Source organism: Dermacentor variabilis, chromosome 2 (assembly GCF_050947875.1).
Source record: "Dermacentor variabilis isolate Ectoservices chromosome 2, ASM5094787v1, whole genome shotgun sequence".
In the NCBI taxonomy this organism is placed as follows: Eukaryota; Metazoa; Arthropoda; class Arachnida; order Ixodida; family Ixodidae; genus Dermacentor; species Dermacentor variabilis.
Genome location: NC_134569.1, coordinates 100,693,655 through 100,709,002, shown reverse-complemented (window position 1 = coordinate 100,709,002; position 15,348 = coordinate 100,693,655). Strand labels below are relative to the sequence as shown.

General features: G+C 49.6%; 1 protein-coding gene across 1 annotated transcript in view; it reads right to left on the bottom strand.

Annotated features, from left to right (window-relative positions):
- The window catches only part of LOC142570911 (ornithine decarboxylase-like), a 68,904-nt gene that overhangs the window by 48,812 nt on the left and 4,744 nt on the right, over nucleotides 1–15,348 (bottom strand). Inside the window, exon 4 of the mRNA XM_075679211.1 lies at nucleotides 3,963–4,039. Within this exon, the coding sequence (XP_075535326.1) occupies nucleotides 3,963–4,039 (77 nt within the window). The remainder of the gene's footprint in view (nucleotides 1–3,962; nucleotides 4,040–15,348) is intronic.

Sequence of the window (15,348 nt, the reverse complement as noted above, 5' to 3'; positions counted from 1 at the left end):
TCCGGTAGTGGCTTGACAGGCAGTGACGAATAATGATGATACGTAAGCGACGAATGGAGGTACAAGATCCCAGTTGGAGTGGCCAGACGCAGCATACATTGATAGCATGTCAACAAGAGTTCTGTTGAATCGTTCTGTTAAGCAATTGCTCTGTGGATGATAAGCAGTAGTAGTGCGGTGAATAATTTGGCATTCAGATAGGAGTGACTGCAGGACGTCCGAGAGGAATACGCGGCCCCGATCGCTCAACAGTTCACGAGGTGCGCCATGGCGGAGAACCAAGTTGTTTAGAACAAACGAGGCAGTCTTTTGCTGATGCGGCAGGCAAGGGGGCGGTTTCAGCATACCGTGTCAAATGATCTACGGCGACAACAATCCATCGGTTGCCAGCGCGAGTAGCTGGAAGAGGCCCGTATAAATCGATGCCGACACGGTCCAATGGCTGAGCTGGGCAGGGAAGTGGTTGGAGAGATGCGATGGAGAGATGCGGGACACATCTGCGTCGCTAGCAGGCAATGCAGGAGCGTATGTATTTGTGGACGAAGGCGTAGATCGCTCGCCAATCATATCGTAGGCAAAGCCGTGTGTAGGTTTTTTGAAACTCCGCCGTGATCACACTGCGGGTCAGAATGAAAAGCGGAGCATAAATCTTGTCGTAGGTGGCGAGGCACTACTAAGAGCCATTTGCGGCCGTCATTGTGGTAGTTACGGCGGTATAAAAGTCCGTCGCGGATTGTGAAATGCTGCGCCTGTCGGCGTAACGCTCGTGGTGCCGAAGTTGCCGAAGAATTTGACAAAAAGTCGAATATCATGACGATCCATTGGTCTTTTCGTTGCTCCGATGCCATGCCCAGCATGTCAAGTGGTGAGATGTCATGTCTGGGAAGCGCGACAGGGTATCGGCGTCAGAGTGCTTGCGTCCAGAGCGATAAATGACACGGATATCATATTCCTGGATTCGGAGGGCCCACCGAGCCAGGCGGCCCGACGGGTCTTTTAGGTTAGACAACCAGCAAAGAGCGTGATAATCCGTCACCACGTCAAAGCGTCGACCTTAGAGATATGGGCGAAAATTTTGAAGAGCCCATACGATAGCCAGGCACTCTTCTTCTATTACTGAGTAATTGGTCTCAGGTGTCGTGACGGCACGGCTGGCATAAGCGACCACGTATTCGGCATTAGTGTCCTTACGCTGTGTGAGCACGGCACCAAGGCCGACATCCCTGGCGTCAGTGTGAAGTTCTGTAGATGCGCTTGGAACAAAATGGCGCAACATTGGCGCAGACGTGAGTAGGCGACGAAGAGTCGTAAAGGCATAATCAGAGGCTTCCGACCAAGCAGAAAGTTCATTGTCGCCTTGGAGAAGTTGGTTTTGAGGTGCCATCACAATAGCGAAATTGCAAACGAAACGTCGAAAATAGGAGCATATGCCAATGAAGCTGCGTAGTGCTTTCAAGTTAGTGGGCTTCCGAAATTCGGATACGGCGCGAAGTTTAGCAGGATATGTAAGAAAGCCTTCTTTGGAGACAATTATACGTGGCCTAATGTAGTCATTATTACAGTTGCAAATCGGCACTTCTTTAGGTTAAGCTGGAGACCAGCCTTCCGGAGGCAGGTCAAAACTTCATGTAAATGGCGAAGATGGGTCAGAAAATCAGGGGAAAGAAGCGACAATGTCGTCGAGGAAGCAGAGACAAGTACGCCACTTCAGGCCGCGTAGGATGCCATCCATCATGCGTTCAAAGGTGGCAGGCGCGTTGCACAGACCGAACGGCATTACAGTGCATTCACCCGCCGTGGTTGCTCAGTGCCTATGGTGTTGGACTGCTGCGCACGAGGTCGCGGGATCGAATCCCGGCCACGGCGGCCGCGTTTCGATGGAGGCGAAATGCGAAAACACCCGTGTACTTAGATTTAGGTGCACGTTAAAGAACCCCAGGTGGTCGAAATTTCCGGAGTCCTCCACTACGGCGTGTCTCATAATCAGAAAGTGGTTTTGGCACGTTAAACCCCATAATTTAATTTTTTTTTTATTTACAGTGCATTCATACAAGCCGTTTGATGTTACAAACGCGGTTTTAGAACAGTCAGCGTCAGCCATGGGCCCTTGGCAGTAGCCAGAGTGGAGATCTAAGGAGGAAAAGAACTCCACTCCTTGCAAACAGTCAAGTCCATCGTCAATACGTTACTAAGCCTTCGATAATGGACGCAAAATCGTATGGCGCCGTCTCTTTTTTAAACTAGGATGACTGGTGATGCCCACGCGCGCAGAGGCTCGCCGGCCTCGGGCAGCAGTTCACAATTGGGTAGAGTGGCGACGCACAGGAAGGGGTTAGCAGGAGGCTCCGGTCGGGTGCAGTCCTGGTGGCTCGGTTCTGGAACCCGATCGTCTGTCTTCAACTCCCGGTCCGATGGCCGACCTTTTCCTAGTGTCGCTTCCTGGAACTCTCCTCCTGCGTCTCCTCTGCTTCTGCCAGCGCGCCTCGCTTTTAAAGCGAAAGCTTTACTAGCCGCGAACTTGTGATTTCGCCGTGGCGGTGCTCCGAGGAGGCACATGACGTCACAACGCGTGCCTCGCCGCGGATATTTCCCTCTCTCTCGCTCCCTAGTCACTACTGCGCATGCCTCACTAGTAGCACCAAGCAACAGGTGTTCCGCCTCTGCGCAGCGCCGCGCCTTTCCGCTACCGCCGTTTGGTATGACGTCACACTGCGTGCCTCGTCGTTGCGCTTGCCTTCACTCGCTTCGCCAGCTGCGTCGCATGCCCGATAACATGTCGGAGGATTGAAAAGGAGAGCTCGCGTGCGTCGCAACCACAGTTGAGGCGGCAGTATGGACGGCGACAATTCTGATAAGCAGGAGGAGGCCTGAAATCGACATCGGAACGAGATGAAGAGGAAACGAATCGCCCAGGAAACAGACGAACAGCGCGCCGAACGACAGCTGCGGTCGACATCACCAAGATGATGATGTCGACCGGTAGATTTAGAGGGACACACCCATAAGCGTCCGCTGCCTGATCTAATGACAAAGACGTGCCTTGCTTGATGTTGGCTGGCTTCCACTTCAGCATGTATTTGCTACCCTTGAGTATAAACCCTGTAAATAGCTTTCCTACTGTGCTTTAACGTAACAATATAAATTAAAACAGCTGTAGGAAACCATCGCCACGGGTGCCTTACACTCTCTTCGCTTTCGCTTTGTTAGATGGTTTTATTTGTCAGAAGCTGGAAGCTAGAGTTTATCTTTGTCAAGTTGTCTTCACATGGCAACTGTAGCAAGAAGAAACCAAATTAGAGAAGCTGCACTTATTTGACGCGAGCCAATATGAAAGCGCTCGCTGCCACAAGTGAAGCGTTTGCATGTAAGTCCTCAAAGTTGTGGTTCTTCGTTATTGGCTAGCTCAGCCGTATATGAAAAAAAAGGTCATAGCACATGCAGTGGCGCTTGTTATGCACTGTCTGTTTCGTCACAACGCTCATGAATTTCGTTATTTAGCAATGCGCAGTGAAGCAGAAGTGAAAGAAGTAAGTAAAGCCACATTTTCCATGCACATTTTACCATTCTAATGCTGTCTGCGTTATTTGTGGCATTTCACAAACTTTCTCAACTTATTCGCTTGTATAAATTACAGTTTTAGAAGGTAAGAACCTCAAAAATTATTAAGTAGATTTCAGCAAGCATCAACTAAAATATTTTTCCGGACACCTCTACGCAGCGTTATTGTGATAATTCACAGTTTCAAAGAGATAAATATTCCGCGGACTAACCAAATAAATTTGAGTAATTACCGTTTTTTTAATTCGAGACACGCTTAGCATATTATCACACTCCATTTGATTGCATTTCGCTAAAACTCAATGGAATAATTTTTCCGCTGCTAGCGCTTCCTGCCATTTTAAAGAAGTATACTTGTTTGCTAATAAACGAATGCGAGAGGCGTCGTTCTCATTATTGCATACCTTGTTGGTACAGTCGAAGCAGACGCCCAGATTGTTGAGGGTATTCAATACCACGGGGTCTCGGCAGCACTTGACGGCTGCAGATGAATTTGAATGAGAAAACATAGACACACTGCGTTTTTTGAAACAACATATCCCTGCCCCCCTACCCCTCCAACCTTCTTCCACATTGGAGCAGAGAACTATGTCACACCTACAACAGAATCCCCACTCTCAATTTTGTTTCTCTGCCTCTATAAAAAATCCGCCCCGACTTTCCTACGGGGCCTTTCAACTGTCTGCTTTTCATTGAAATTCTCGCGTTCATTTGGCTGCTTCTGGCCTTTTATGCGCTGTACGGGACTCGTAAGACGGTAAGGGAGAAATACGACGACGTTTTTGCTTGCCAGGGGACTGGCGGCTTTAAGAATGAGAGAGAACGGATTTTTTCTTGAAATTTCGGCCTTACGCCTTTGTATGAGATTGTGGAATCGCGTTCATTTATTATAGGTTTCTAAATCGGAAGCGAAAAGTAAGAATGCCTTGACGACATGGCACAATTCTAAGCAAGCCTGGAGAGTTGAAATTTCGAGTTTAGAGGCTCAGTTTCTATAGAGCACCGAAAGTATAAAGGTTACAGACTGCGCCAAACTTGGTATTTCCACTGAGCGGTCAGCCCACCCAGATAGTGCAAAAAAGATCATTTACTATCTTTAAAGAGTACATGGGGCCTCTCGTTTGCATACCTTAGACTTCCAGAGTGAGAAAAAGAAATGTCGCAGTTTCTCGCGAAAGACGAGGCATCGATAGTGATAGCGAAGTATTAGACAACTACGCGAAATAAGGTGAGTATATCTGTTGGCCGTATCAATTTCATTAAACCTTCGCTTGCTCACTTTACCGGCATGGTGGCACTCGCATACAGAGAAACATGAAGACATCTCAGTCGATGACGCGAGCACTCGTTCTCACAACGCTAGTACACAAGGAGCGCATATAGTTAGCTGGCAGCGCATGTGCTTGTCCCAAACCGAACATATCGTGGTACAGCACGCTTCAAAATTTCAGTCGGGCCCAGTCTCCGAAAATTAGATTACGACCTTCCGTTCATCGTCCGTGCATGTAGAAAGACGACGCGCAAGAACCTGCGAAACATGCTTTCATGGCAAACCGCTCTCATTACATTCTTGAGGACGGCATGCTATCCCTATACGCTGTTGCTTTCAGGGTGATACACCAAGCTATGCAACATTCTAATGCCAAATTTCTCTAGAAACATTGTCGTGAGTGCACTCGTGAAAGTTGTTCCCAGGTCCCAGGTCCCAGGGTACGTCATTGCACTACGTCCTGGCAGTCGCAGCGGATAATCTCTTAAGTAGGTCGCACATGCGATTCGGCCATGCGCTTGACCGCGTGCCTGCCACAGGGAGCCAAGGCTGGCATGTGGGCTTCGAGAGGAGAAGCGCACCCTCTTCCTATAGCCATGTAATGGGGCACTCCGAGTGCGTTCACGAGACTTCTAACATGGTGCGCACGCAAAGACGGCGTTAGTCAAGCCATCATTCCATCATCCTTCTCTGGCCGCTCGCGCAAGCTTGCCTCCTATTGCATCTAAATACGGTGATAAGAGTTCCTTGAACCTTTCCCACGAGGCCTTCCTTCACCAGCCCGCGCCCAGACAGTGGTGGCGCCCGCCATAGTCTGTGACACGCAAACAAAAAAGCTCACTTCGAGGCGACAACAGCCACCGCCCTCCGGGGAAGCTGTAACTATCGGGAAGACCACTTTACTTGAACCTGACCCTAACAAGCTTAACTAATTGATGAAATGGGCGAACGTAAAGTTCTACCGGAGGAACAGCGTCGACCTCGGTTTTCAAGACTGCACGCAGTTGCGATGTATGGAGGGAGGGAGAGGGCGATTGGCTAACATAGGTGGCGGAGCTGGCGGTAAGGTGCAACTTCATTGGAGCGATTTTCCGACCGATTCCACGGTTCTTATTGGCCGAGATACACTCATCAGATTCCCTTGTCTAGTGTCCTAGGGAAGACGATGGTTTTAAGAGCGGAGACCTTTGGTGCTGTAAGAGTGTGCTGACGTGTCCTGAGTTGAACTCAGTCCTTTAATATGCTTCACATGGAGTGAGCTTCCATATCTGGAGCCAGTGAAAATAATGTTAAATAGAGCCTCTTTTCCTTTCATGCCTACTACCGGACGTACTCATCCCTTTGCCGGGTGGATTCTTTGCCTAAACGCTACTGCGAAGCGCAGTATCGTTTAGTATCAAGAAGGCAGTCTTCACGATCTGGGATCGACGGACTTGGGAAAGTGACTCTGGAATGCAAACTGCGGACGGAAGGGCGACTTCTGTCGTTGGAAGATCAGCACAGCTCCTCTTCGCGGCTCAGGGAGGTACAACCATCGCAGTAACGGCGTGAAAGCTTGGATGAGTCGCGGAAACCTTAAGGAAGAGCAGTAGATAGTAGTGCTCACGATCTGGGATCGGTGGACCTGTGAACGTGGGCCCGAGAGACGGGACCTTTGTAAGGTCGATGTTGGGTGAGTTCTGGAGCGACTACGCTTTGCGGGACGGTATGAAACAGATACTATCGGGCAATTAGCTCTGATTCATCGCCACTGGGTGTGTGGAATAGAGGAATTTGTAGTCGGCTTTCGGAAAAGCATGGATATCAGAGTGTTTAAAAAGAACAGCTGCTGCTGCTACTAGCAGAGCTCGGTATGGATATCAACTGCAAGTTGAGGAAGCCCGAAATTCGTACTGTGATTGACAAAGTTGGTTTCGAGGAAGACGAGCTCATGGATATCTTGGAGAAGATACGTCGCGATATTAAAGAAGGACTAAAGAGAAGTAAGGGGAGACACGGTAGACATGACTTGAGCTAAATAAAACTTCAGCAACACGAGATTGCCACGTAGTCCGGATGCAGCGCCGCCACAAATGGAAACCACTGAAAATGACGAATTTGCTTCAGCCTTACAAAACAGCCGCTGACATCGGTCTCTACCTGATTAATTTTTAACGGATTTGTGAGAAGTAATCATTTTACCAAGACACATCCCCAGAACAGTTGCTTGTGTTGCTGCCGTTGGAAGCCTAGCTCTCAAGTCGTGGCCCGACTTAGCACAGCCGAAGCAGGCATGTACAGATCAGTGATGTCGAGTGTGCTCGCAAAATAGAAACTTTTCACAGAGGAATTACTGAGCACATTTTCACAGGAAATAAAGAAGCCTAATGGACGCTTCACGGAGTTTGCGTGTAGCCTGAAGGATAATTTTCAGAGTGGGTGAAAACTGCAGGGGCGGACAACGTCAGTAAAACGACAGATTTAATCTGCTTATAGCTGCTTTACGAGACCGTAAAGAATACCGTGTGCCTGTAGGTTAATAACGCAAGGAAGGGTCTGTAAAGAGCGCAGTATAGCTAGCCGATGATAATGTGGCAACCCGTGCACTCAGGCAGAAGAGCAGCAAGGTATAGTACTTTCGAAAGCCCTCCCCATGGCGACTATGTTACCCTCGAGGGCAACAAGGCACAAAAAAAGAACGGGGCGACACTAGTCGCAGTTCGGCGTGCATTGAAGGCATACCGAAAGCACCTCAAAGGGGTAGAAAGGAACTCAGACATCATTCGGAAGAGCTCGAATCAAGAGTTTAGTTGGCACGTTGTCACTGCAAGCAAACAGATCACTTCGCCCAAAACTAACCAAAGATAAGGCCAGTATTCGCGAGCATAAACAATCATTCGAGTAACCTCGTTCTTCTAAAGCCATACAGGCGGATCTATTGGTAAATGACAATGAGTGTAGGGCACACGGGAACTCTGCGTTCACAATGGACATCGTCCATCCGAAGTATGTGCAAAGTGAAGAGTACGTGTCCGAATTCGCGTAGATAAGGCAGGCCGTCAGCGAAAAGTCAGTATGCCTACCGATGGATTGAGTACAGACTGAGGGACACTTCGGAGATATAGAAGAAGCGGCAGCAGTCTCCAATGGGCTACCGGAAGGTAGTCCATTGGACCCTTACCTTATCGCGTGCTCCTACCCCTCCCCCCCCCCGTGGATAGCCTGGTAGCAAGCGTGTGTAGAGTATAAACAGACATATGCAGACGTGATGCATTAGAGCGCGTGAGGCACTTCTGAGGTGGTCACACATACTGGTGGAAAGGGAGTGTTCTCGAACAGCTCTGGGTCACCAATTAATAAACAGGGGTGCACATTTGCAAAAGCCGAGGTCAGGGCATTGACGAGGTCCAAAGCATTGCGAACTTGGTCAGCAGCTGTGTTATGGCGAGGGCCAACAGCAAGAAAAGCGGATGAAACAGCGAACTCCGGAGACGTAGTTAAGCCGGAAGGCGAAATCTTTTCGATTTTACGGAAAGAAAATAAGGAGGGGCGCTTAGCTGAGGAGCCGCCAACCAAAGCAAAGTCACTCCAAAGGAAAAGGAAAGAAATTCCAGAGATCCGTGTTTAGTAGCGACCGTGCATAGCTATGAGCGCATGCTATACATTGACTGGGAAGTGAAAGGGGTGGCACAGCAAAATGACTCCACGGTAGCCGCTCTGAACAGCGGAACAAGTGAACGTGTATCATCGAAAAGCATTTCTTTTGAAGTGGGAAACTGTGTCCTCTACCGTCAGTAACGAGATAAGCGAGGACAATCTTATGATCAACTGCTGGTACCGACATCGTATCGTAGGGACTTTCTGAGTCTGTCATGACCACTCGTGAGCAGAAACCGAGGTGTAAATCTGACAAAGACTTCTGCAGGAACTTTAATGGCCGGGTTGTTACAGAGAGGCGCCGGATCTCCTCCGCACTTGCGAGACTTGTCAGAGATCAAGCAAGTCTAACGACAAATGGAAAGCCCCACTGGTAATGCTGCCCATTATTTCCGAACCCTTAAGCAGAGTTGTGGATTTCGTGGGAATGCTGCCGAAAACAAACGCAGGACGCATATACATTTTTACCTTATTTTGTCCTGGAACATGGTTTCCTGAGGCAATTCCCTTAAAAGAGGCAGCATATGTCGAGGAATTGATTGCTCTGTTCTCCATATTTTCGCGCCTTGGTTTCCCGGCTGAAATACAAATCGGACCTGGGAACAGGTTTCACGAGCGCACTCACGACAACATTTCTTGTGAAATTTGGCATTAGAATTTTGCATAGCTCGGTGTATCACCCTCAGAGCAACAACGATGAGGGATGGCATGTCATCCTCAAGAATGTATTGAGAGCAGTTTGCCATGAAAGGAAGGGAAGTGAAGTGAAGTGAAAGGAAGTGAAACTCTTGCATACCGAGCACAGTCTTTGTGTTGTGCACGGTGCCAAAGGAGGGAACATGGTTGGCCCCGGCAGAGCTGCTATATGGCCGAAGTGATCGAGGTCTCCTGACGTTAGTTATCGAGTTATGGGAGGACGATCAGTTGCCCGAAAGTCGGTTCGAGTATGTGTTGGACCTGATGCAAAATTTACATGAATCTCGTGAGACCGTCAGTCTAAGCTAGAGGCAGCGCAAGGCGGTTGAAAGCGATATTACGACAGAAATCCGAGGTAGCGATCCTTCGACAGTGGCGACAATGTGATGCGGTTACGGCCAAACCGTGAAAATAAGTTGAAAGTGCACAGTGATGGGCCCACAGAGGTTATTCGTCGCATTTCAGAGGCGAATCACACAGTGAGGTTACCTGCACGTAGACGTGAGGAACAAGTTTATCCTATAAACTTAATGAAACCCTTCCGTGGGCTAACAGCAATTTTTAGCATAACTATGAATGTTTCGGAGGACATTACTCTGAGTTACCTTGCTGTCGTGTGAAAACAGAACCTAGTGTGGAAGAAGCAGTAACACACAAGGAGGAACTAGGAACTGAGAAAATGGAAAATTTAAGGAGCGTTATTCAAAAATTTGTCGATTGTTTTGGGGGGCAGCTACGAAGCACTCATTTGATACATTACATCGAGCTAATCACGGAGGTTCCTTTAGGGTCAAAAGCGCACCACCTATCACCGCGGCAATCAGACATGTTGAAGAAAGAAGTAAAAAGTAAGGTTTATCTTGCAGTGATCAAAGAAGCACATAGTTTATATTGCTCCCCTATAATTCGTGGCCATGCGTGAATTATCGAAACTGAAATATCATCACAAAAGAACAAATCTGTAAAAATGTGAAGCGTGCAGACAGAACACAAAAGAAGAGAAGTGGACAATTCGAACGCCGACTATCAACTCCATAATGCATATTGAATCCTTACCAACTAGCTCAGCTTTCTGTTGTTCTAACAAATCTGTCCCATGCCGAATGTAGAGGAGTGGGTAGAACTCGTACGCAGGGATACATTCATTTCAACCCTAGACATAGTGACGAGATATTGGCAGGTGCCCCTAACAAAACGAGTCAGTCGCTACGCTGGCTTTGTGACCTTTTTCGGGGCTCACCAGCAAGTTACCATGAGGATTGGCTTCAAGATCGCATCATTCTGTTTTTCAAAACTGATGGATGAGGCGTTTGAAAGGCTATAAGAATTCGCGCTGCCCTATCTAAATGATGTGGCCCTGTTTCCTCATGATTCGGAGCCAAATTTGCAACATATCCGAACGGTGCTTCAATCAGAGGGGTCGCCTTGACTATCAATGGTGAGAAGTGTCAGTTCCGCCTGGCACGGGTCACGTATTTCGGGCACGAAACAGGACACGGGAATGTGAACCTATCAAAGACAAAGTACCGGCAATAGCTAACTTTCCGTGCCGTGCAACAGACAAAGATGTGCGGTCATTTCTGAGAAATGCCAGGTATTACTGGCATTATTTTTCTAATTATTCGGAAATGGCCAGTTCATTGACAGCCTAAGGAAGGATGAAGCAGAAGTGGTCACTTGGAGCCCCGATAGGGAAGAGGCTTTCCATAATCTGAAGAAAGTTTTGTCTTCACCGCCGGTGCTTGTCTCACCAGAATTTCACCGAGAATTTATTCACCGGTGTGACGCCAGCACCCGTGGTCAAGATGTCGTCCTTCCCGAATTTAACTAAAGCGTGTAAGCGCATCCGGTACTCTAAGTCGAAAACTGACACCTCCAGAAGAAACATTCATCACCTCTGGAAAAGAGTGTTTGTGCATAGTATACATAGTATGGGACATTCAAAAGCTAGGCTGCTATATTCAATGCACTAAATTCAAGGTCGAGAGCGACCATTGCGCTCTCGCCTCGCTGAAGCAAAAGGATGAATGGAAAAACTTTATTGAGGCCCATTGGAAGGTGCGCTAGCACGGAGCGGGCCGCTCCCAGGTCGGGACAGAAAGGCATAGCCTCTCCGCCATGTGGCAAGCCCGTTAGACTTCCCATAGTTGGGCTTCATAATCGGAACTGCGTAGGGAGTCCTCCCACTTGGACGACGTAATGCCTTCGTCGCCCCGTAACGCGGGGCACCACCAGAGCGTGTGTTCTAAGTTGGCAAAGTCTGAGCAAATCGTGCAAGTATTTGACGTTTAAATTTCGGGATAGATCCGGTGTAAGAGTGCGCGGCAAGGGTACGCCTCGACTTGCAAGAGCCTGAGTGTCAGTGCTTGAGGCCTGTTCAATTTACGGTGCGGCGGCGGGTACTTCTGCCTCCCCAGATAAAAGTACTTTGTGAGTTCGTTGTACGAGGCATGGGGATCCCTATTGTCCTGAACCTCAGCGCGACGACACGCGGTAGCTACGCGGTCAATGACTCCTCGCGGAGCTTTGCGACTCGTCGACGTTGGATGGGGCGCCCTTGATCTGTCCCATGAGAGCGGGGAACCGGAAGGTCGTATGTTGCTTGATTTCCTTGTCCTGTAGGATCCGCAAGGCTGGTTTCGAGACGGTGCCCTTGGCGAAGGCTCGGACCGCCGATCTTGAGTCGCTGTTTGTCGTCGTTCTCCCGTCGTCCAGCAGGGTCGACGCTATTGCGGCTGTTCCGAAACCTCCGCCGCCGTAGTCCGGACAGTCGAGGAGTTTGTAATTTTCCATTATTGATCGACGCTGACTGTAGACAGTAGATTTCCGTCGGGGTACGTACCGTGTTCCATCGACGAAACAGAAGCTCTGGGCGCGTGCGCCAGCCTCTTTCAGGAGGGCCTTAGCCCTAGCCCATCGTATGTCGATGTTGTACCCGGGGTGGACATTTCTAGGAATGGGGGTGACGGCCAATACGTTCTCTCTGTTCTGGAGGTATGCTGCAGAAACCGGTCTCCAAGTTCTCTCAGGATGTTTCTCCGACAGGGGTGTTAGACAGTCTGGTAAACTGCGCTCTCTCGTGTGATTCCAATATCTCTTCGAGCGTTCATTATGCAAAAAGTAGTGAGGCGTGCAGACAGGACACAAGAGTAGAGAAGTAGACAACACGAACACTTCTCCACTCTTGTGTCCTGTCTGCACGCCTCACTTCTTTTTTGCAGAATGAATCCTTACCAACTAGCTCAGCTTTCTGTCGTTCTACTCTTCTAGCGCGTTGTGCATGCCGACGAGGTAAAGCAGTCGCTCCGAGCTCGTGGGCATGGGTAGCCTGAGGGCTCTCTTAACCGCCTTCTGATCAACGCGTTCAGCTTGTCCTGTTCCGACATCTGCCATTTGTGCATTGCCGTGACGTAAGGGAAGTGACACATCACGAAAGCGCGAACCAACTGGACGAGGTTGTCCTCGGTCAGTCCTTGCTGCCGGTTTGTAACCCTTCTTATCAACCTGATGGCATTGTCTGTCTTCTTGGTGAGCTTCAGCACCGTCTGGTTACTCGAGCCGTTCGATTTGATCGTCATACCCAGAACCGGGAGAGAGTCAACCCTGGGGATGAGACAGCCCTCGCTTGTTCTTAGAGGGATGCCAATGTGCTCTACAGGCCTCCAACCTTTCCGTTTGGGACCCCTGCTCTTCGGCCTGTACAGTAGTAGCTCTGATTTCCGCGTCGAGCATCGTAGACCGGTCAGTCTCAGGTATTCTTCTGTGACCTCGATGGCTTTTGAAGCGTAGCCTCAAGTTTCTGTCGCTGCCACCGGTGCATCATATGGTGACGTCGTCGGCATATATCGTGTGGTTAATTCAGTCGACCTCGGAGAGTTTCCTCGATAGACTGATCATAGCGACGTTAATGAGGTTCGAGGATATGACTGATCCCTGTGGCGTCCGTCTCGAACCAAGCCTCAGTCTAACACGAGGTCTCCCAGTTGGAGGATGGCTTCTCTGTCTACCACGAAAGATCTCGTGAAGTCGTGAGAGTGCTTGCCCAAACTAAGGCTCGAGATCGTTCCCAAGACAAAGGAATGGAGGATGTTGTCGAAGGCCTTCTCCAAGTCCAGCTTAAGTATGGCTCTCGTGTCTCTCGTGCTGCAATCGATGACCTGATCCTTTATCAGCCTCATGGCGTCTTGAGTCCAAAAGCCCGCTTTGAAGCCTATCACGTTGTATGGATAGACGTCCTTGTCTTCCAAGTACTGGGCGACCCGGTTATGGATTCCATGGTCAGCCACCTTGCCCACACACGAAGTAAGCGAGGAGTGCCTCTGATAGTCGAGACTGGGCGGTTTGCTGGGCTTGGGAATGAGAATGGTGGCGACCCTCCTCCACATTCCCGGTTTTTGCCGATGCTCCACGCCTGGTTAATGAAATCGGTCAGGTACTGTATCGATTTGTCGTCCAGGTTCCTCGAGGTCTTGTTCATTATCTTGTCCGGAGTGGGGGTTGATATGCCGTTTGAAGTCGTTTAGGGCCCGTCTGACCTCTTCAACCCCAAACTCCGCGTCTAGCTTCGGATTGTCGCAGAGCCAGTAATCCTTGACAGGGGTAGTCGCTTAGCCGGAAGCCACTGGTAGGTACTTGTCCACCAGCTTTCCCTAGGACTTCGTTTTCCGAGGATTCCTGCGTGGCTGCGTGAAAAATGCGTGCTAGCGTGCTTCGTTGGTTCGACTTGGTATTCGTCTCGTCCAGCAAGCGCTTGAGGAGGTTCCAAGACCCCTCCCCCCCCCCCTTTGCGCATGTGACCGTCTTTCGAATTGCAGACATCGTCCCACTGCTGTCTGGAGAGGACCTTGCAATGCGCCTCTATTTTCTGGTTGACTTCGACAATCATATTTCGGAGCCTTCTGTTGAGACGCTGCCCCTTCCATCTGCACAGGACGCACTCCTTAGCCTCGAGAGATGGGCAAGCCTGCTATCCTCCTATCATTTAATTAGGAGCACATGAGCTAAAGCTTCCTTTTAAAGAGGATGCCGAGCTGCAACTTGAGCACCCCCCTCCCCCCCCCCGAACGAAGTTTCTGGCTACGGCACTGATCATGATGTATTCGACCTTACTCGATGCCATATGGAGGTCATGGAGGACGTTCATCAGCTTCTTGTTTATCGGGACGGCGACGCCTCTTCCTACTTCTTCCTTCCCGACGTACAGGTAGCTGGACAGCGCGACGCTTTCGGTTAGTGTTTCTTGCGAGAGGACCACGTGTAATTTCTCCGCGTGTGAGCGAATAAATTGCAGCAAGGGGGCCCTCTTACAGAGAAACCCCCTGCAGTTCCATTGCCATATTCTGTACGAAATAGTTTGTGTGGCCATCTTGCGCTAACCTTCTGAGAAGGCCTCAGTTTCTCACTGGTCGAGGCCGTTGCCGGAAGCGACAGCGCCCGCTGGTAAATTATTGGAGCTACCACATTCTCTAGGAACGATCCTATATTGTAGAACCTCTTATTGTACCTCTTCCATGGCTAGCATGCTGCCCTGGAGGTGTGAGACCATCTACCTCAGCTGCTTTATGCGCTCGCTCAGGGAAGAGAGCATCCTGCGAATCTCCAATTTTGCTCTGCATGGCGGTTTCTCCTGCTCACCAGTAATGGCCCTCATTTTTGCATTCCTATCCGCGTCACAGTCGCCCGCCATGGCCATCTCCGTCGATATCGACTCGGCCATCTGCTCGTCTGCCGAGCCGGAATGTACTCCCCTGCCTCTTTTAAACTCGGTCATTTCTGCCATGAGCTTCGCTGTTGTGTTCTTCATCATCTCGTTTTCGCGTTCTAGCTGCGCGAGCGCAGCGTTCTCGTGCTCTGGCGGCAAACCCCGCGTTACCTCTTTTCCGGTGGCGTCTCCACGGACTCGACAGCCCCATTTGCAGGAATCCCACTTCAAGGTCAGGTATAGAAAAGGAATCCAGAATTAGAATGCAGACGGTCTGAGCCGGGGATCTTAAGCAAAGGAGTCCGGGTAATTGAAAGAACAACGCGTTCTAGTCGTATCGCTATCAATGTTATTGAGACAGTGAACGCAATTTCTGTTTCACCGAGGTTTGACCACGAAGAAAAGAAAACAGAGAGATAGAGAGGGGTAGAACATTGTAAATCGTTACGGGAATCATAAAATCCGGGGGGGAGGGGGCCTGTTGCTC